Source organism: Salvelinus namaycush, chromosome 4 (genome assembly GCF_016432855.1).
Source record: "Salvelinus namaycush isolate Seneca chromosome 4, SaNama_1.0, whole genome shotgun sequence".
Classification (NCBI taxonomy): Eukaryota; Metazoa; Chordata; class Actinopteri; order Salmoniformes; family Salmonidae; genus Salvelinus; species Salvelinus namaycush.
The window spans coordinates 20319142-20324956 of record NC_052310.1 but is presented as its reverse complement, the minus strand read 5'-3'; the positions used below and the strand labels follow the sequence as shown (position 1 = coordinate 20324956).

Sequence of the window (5815 nt, the reverse complement as noted above, 5' to 3'; positions counted from 1 at the left end):
CAGCTTTCACCTATCCAGTGTCATAAGATATGTGCTGGAAAAGAATCGACCAGAAGCCACTTAGCTACTATTAGGACTCAATCCTGGAATGTGCTCCAAAAGTCTCAGATAGCTCCCTTCATAACACCTACGAGTCTTGGCGGACTTAAATGTGTACAATTTAACAGTTTTTATTTTGTCCTTTCAAATGGTCAATATGGAAATCAAACAAGGAAAGAAAACTTATTGGATTGGAACTCACACCAGTGGTGAATCTCAAAAGTCCTTCCTCCAGTCTTCTCCCCACCCTCTCAAAACATCCTAGGGAAGCAAGGAGAGCATTGCAGAAGAACTACTTTACAGAGTCACACATTGTGATGAAATTGTGGTTTTAGAAGGGGCACACCCAGGGTGAGTCCTCATCTTCCTCCTCTATCGGTTGTAAAACTGAGACGACACCCACGCCAGGCCCCACTTGAGGTTGGTCAACATGAACTTGAGCGCCTTGGTCCACTGCTCCTCCGAGTTGAACTGGGTCTTGATGGAGTAGGAGCCGCCGCTGCCTCCCATGTCCTCAATCTCGACATCCATCCTGACCCATAACAGAAAAATGTGCGTTAAAACTCAAACCCCCAAGTGTTTATTTCTTGAGGGGTATTGTGGGGGTTTGTAAGGTTTTTTGACATGCTTAACTAACTATAAGCTAGTAGGGCTTCTTATGCATTAAAGTTTGAATTACTGACTCATGTGAACCTGCATTTTCCATTGTTCTCACTCTTACCAGTGCTCTGTCTAACCTTGAGGCCACAGCCTGAAATGTGTGTGTGTATGAAATATGTGTGTGTATGCAACAAATGTATCAGTGTGAAATGTGTGTGTGTTAACAAAGGGCGCTGTACTGTGTGACCGAGACTGTGCTAATCTTAGAGAGACACAGGAGGGGGTGAATCATGAGACTGCTGACTGTGGTGTACAATGGACAATAACAGATAAACTATACACACAAAGAACATATGTGAGGTTCTGAGTTATGTACTATAACCCAATACTATAACACACGTGATTGAATATTAGCAACTGTATTATATGTGATTGAATACTATAACAAACGTGATTAGCAACTGTATTAAATGTGATTGGATATTGACAAACTGTTGGCCTGGGAGTCTGGGTGTCTGTGTGTGTGTGCTGGAAGTAACAGTTAGCGCCAGATAAGAGTGCTGGGAAGCTGTAGTTAGCCTTGAGCGAGAACAGTGGACATTGTATACAGGTGCAGATATCTCAGACAATGTTATAAAACTGTCTGACCCCAGTCTCTGGGGTGAGGGAGCGTAATCTACACAGCAACAGCGACAGGACACCAGAGAGCGCAAAGAGGCTGGGACCAGCTTATGTGCCAACACCAATGATAGGCTGGGTGAGTCTAAACCACGCCCAGTCTCTACTCTGACAGGCCGGCTCGGAAGCGGGAACTAATCTCTGTCACGAGTATAATATACTATATTTGTCAGGAACAAATCAGTTCTCTGTCTTATCCTGCGTGATGAAACATTGAACCCGTATATACGGAAATTGTATTTGCCATTTATTAACTTTTGAATTAAACAATTATTTTAACCAAGTTCAGGTGTGCTACTGTTCCTATCTCAGTTGAACTTTCGCAAACCTAACAGTATAAATGAAACTGGTGCAATATCTACAGCTGCTAACACCCACATAAAAAAAAATAATCTAAGGCCAGTACGCTAAAACAAAATAATCTGCACATTTCTCATGCTAGTGACTAGTTGGAGGCAAATAATCATGCAGAGACAAAGGATTAAGCTGTCAAAAGCTGACCAACTCCAGTTATTTGTGTAAGTACAATAGAGTACCACAGTATGAGTCATAATACCCATAAAACATAGCGGTCAAACTAGGAAATTGTTCCAACCGTTTTTCCACCATTCATTTTTCCCCATAGGGAATTTTAGAAACACTTAAAATAAGGGATGTGTTTCATGTAGGCTTACCCTTGTGTGATGTTTTTATAATCATGGAAATATCTGTAGGACAAGGTGACTTATCAATTTAGTCGCCTGTATTTAGCCCCCCAAAATGAACTGCTAATTAGCTGCTAATGTGGCTATCATAAAGAACTACAAACGCCATGATGATCTGGACAAGACTGCCAAGGCAAAGGTAAGATTCTCTGAATTAACTATGTTAGCTAAATTTAGTAATGAATTAATTGGCAAAATATCTTTAAATTGACAATTCAGAGAGTTCAGTAATATGTTTCACCTCAAAGAAAAGTGGCATGTTTAAATATGAGATGAGGGCAAGCAGTTCAACACAGGTAGGTCACATTCACCATTTTGGGCTGTATATTATGGTCTATTATGACATCACATCCACATAAGTGTGTGAGATTCCAGAACTCTCATTATATGTGAACCAATTATGATGTCACAACCGATCAATAAATTCCAAATGTTCTGTTTTAACATTCTGATGTCTGATAGCTGAAAATAGAACACTAGTATCCAAGACAATCTAGCAGATTCCTCCTGAGATATAGTTAACACAGTAGATCACCATAAAATATAGAAAGTGCTACTAGACGAAAACTTAGTTGCAGAACCAGGTTAGAAGAAGGCCACTGTCAATCTCCTTGATGAGGAGGAGATTCTTGCAGCCGCTACAGGAAGATAATGCAGGAAACCTTGGAGCTGCCAGTAGCAACTCCGTTCAGCCTGCCCTGCAATCTCAACCCAAGGCCACTGAGAAGCTTCCAGCTCTCAAACAAAACAGTTTAAACACCTCCAGAATCCCAATACTGGAGTTGACTAAAGAAAGAAAGGGTGCTCTGCAGCGACTTGCCAGTTTGAAGGCTGTGGAAAAGAAACCACATCCTCCCTCCAGAATCCCAGTACTGCAGAAGAAGAGGTCCATCTGCAATGGGAAGAGTCAAGGACTGCATGTAGCGCCAACATCTCAGCAGTCAGGGAAGGCTACCGTTCCTCCCATCCGGAAGCAACTGCAACCCATCCGTACCAAGAGGGATCAAACATGCGTGGTGAAATACATCTACCTCCATAGTGCCAAGCCATTGAAGGCAGTCCATGGAGCCAACATGGTTGCCAAGATGCCACTGCCTCCCATTAGAGCCAGAGTCACTGTGCCAAACGATGATGCCAAGAAGAAGCCATTCCAGCCAGTCAGACCAGAGGGCAGCCCTCGTCCTGCTGCTTCAAAGTACAGAAGGCAGGTTGTGAAGAAACACGTTCATTTCAAGACTCAGACCCTAACTGTACAGGATCTACCGCCGTGCCCCGATGAGATGGTATGGGACGTCTTTAACTCAGAGGCTGAGCAGGTGATGGCATGTATGAAGGCCAAGCTGATCAGTGTCACCCAAGAATTGAAACTGATTAAGAGTGGGGCCAAGATGGATGCTCAGGCTTTGGAGGAGAAATACGCAAAAGAGCGGTTGAGAAAAAAGGTGGAGAAGTTCATCAAGGAGATCTGCCTGATGAAGGTGGATTCTGACCTATGGGAGATGATAAGAGATAACGAAGAAGAGGAAGAAGAGGAAGAAAGGATTAAAGAGGTGAGGAGAAATGGAGAAGAAAGCAGTGTGGCAAGTAAGCCAAAGCAGACAGCCACGAGATACACTGTGAGCAAGCCAAAGGAAGTTAAGAAGGGATTGAACATGGAAGAGAAAAAGGAGGACAGACAGGTAAAGTAGCTTGACATTCCAAAGCCATGCTAACTGCTGATCTAGTGTAGTGTTAGTGATCACGTGCATTTGTATCAGAGGAGGCTGATGGGAGGAGTTATAGGAGGATAGGATCGTTGTAATGGCTGCAATGGAATTAATGGAACGGAATCAAACGTGGTTTCCATGTGATTGATGTATGTGATACCTTTCCTTTTATTCTATTCCAGCCATTACAATGAACCCATTACAATGAGCTCCTCCCACCAGCCTCATCTGGTTTGTACATATTGTGCATCTTGTCTTTGTTGCCCAGCTGCCCATTATTTGGCCCATCTGATAACATCCATTCATTCAGGTGGTGTTGAAACGTCGATTTGGGATGAGTGCAGCCAACTCCAAGCTGAAGCAGTGTGAGCACTGCGGCCGGTGCTTTGATCCTAGTCGCCTGGAGAAACACAGCGAGATCTGTGCCAAGCTCTCCTCCAAGAGCTCTAGACGGGGGGTCTATGACTCCACCAAGCACCGGCTCAAAGGCACTGTACTGGCTGGCTACGTGACGCGATCCGTGGTGTGATGCACCAAGGGACCTGAGTCTGTCGCTCTTTTGTATTTTGGATTGAACAGACAGACATACATCGACTGCTAAACCACCTGCTGCCCAAATGAGGACTTCTACCTTGGAATCTGTGAGGGTTCCAATAAGAGGCAGTACTACTAGGAGGCAGTATTGTATCCAGAAACGTCTAAACCAACAGTATTCAGCAGTTCCTCAAATCTACAGAAACACCTGTATAAAACACCTCAATAAAATCAAATCCAAATACTCACCTGAATCATTCTGTCAGATGTATTACTAGTGCAAGAAAGTAGAATAAATGAAATATTAAGAAACAAGGGAACGAATTTATCAAATCTGAATACGAAAAGGAGTGATTTGTTTTTTTTATGAATTGGGAAAATGAAGAAAGATAAACTAATAAATTTAGTTGTATAACTTACCAAAATTACACAATAACTGAGGTTGGTCAGCTTTTGACAGCTTAATTCTTGGTCTCTCGGCATAATCCATAGATGATTACAATTATAGTTCGATGATGTCTGCTAGACTAGTTGACTGACCTGTAGGGCAGGCAGAATCCCGTGTCTCCCTTCTCCACCTCCTCCTTGAACTGCTGCACACAGTCCAGGAAGGCCACCATGGCATGGTCAAACTTGTTGTCCCAGAAGAAGCGCAGGCCCCCTGAACAGTACAGTGGTAGCTCCTACACACACAAGAAGAAAGAGAGAGTGGAATGTACCATATACAACATGGCCTATTCACTGGGGTTGGCTTGGGCCAGTCTAATGAGCATTGGAAAATAGTTCACTCTTTTTTTCACAGCTCATTAAAAACGGTTTGTTGTTTGTCTCCATATAGTAGCCAGCGGTAAGTGTGTTCATGTACTGTACCTTTTAGTTCGAGACCTCACTTGTTGGTAACAACCATCACACCTCCTCATCCATGCTTCACGGTGGGAACCACACATGCGGAGATCATCCGTTCATCTACTCCGCATTTCGCAAAGACACGACGGTTGGAACCAAATCTCAAATTTGGATTTATCAGACCAAATGACAGATTTCCACCGTTCTAATGTCCATTGTTCGTGTTTCTTGGCCCAGGCAAGTCTCTTCATCTTGTTGATGTCCTTTAGTAGTGGTTTCTTTGCAGCAATTCGACCATGAAGGCCTGATTCACGCAGTCTCCTCTGAACAGTTGATGTTAAGACGCGTCTGTTACTTGAACTCTGTGAAGCATTTATTTGGGCTGCAATCTGAGGTGCAGTTAACTCTAATGAACTTATCCTGTGCAGCAGAAGTAAATCTTCCTTTCCTGTGGGGATCCTCATGAGAGCCAGTTTGATCATAGAGCTTAAAGGTTTTTGCGACTGCACTTGAAGAAACTTTGAATGTTCCGTAATGACTGACAGTCATGTCTAAAAGTAACAATGGACTGTCGTTTCTCTTTCCTTATTTGAACTGTTCTTGCCATAATTGTATTTTTTTAACAAGGCAAGTTAGTTAAAGACAAATTGTTATTTACAATGAAAGCCTACTGGGGAACAGTGAGTTAACTGCCTTATTCAGCATCAG

At 43.0% G+C, this 5815-nt stretch overlaps 1 protein-coding gene across 1 annotated transcript; it reads right to left on the bottom strand.

Moving 5' to 3' along the window:
- Positions 1-411: 411 nt before the first annotated feature.
- On the bottom strand, positions 412-5185 carry LOC120045775 (beclin-1-like). Its single transcript, XM_038990705.1, has 3 exons — positions 5174-5185; positions 4802-4944; positions 412-571 (listed from the first exon to the last, which is right to left on the bottom strand). Exons 1-3 carry the CDS (start codon positions 5183-5185, stop codon positions 412-414), a joined length of 315 nt encoding a protein of 104 aa, XP_038846633.1.
- Positions 5186-5815: the final 630 nt, after the last annotated feature.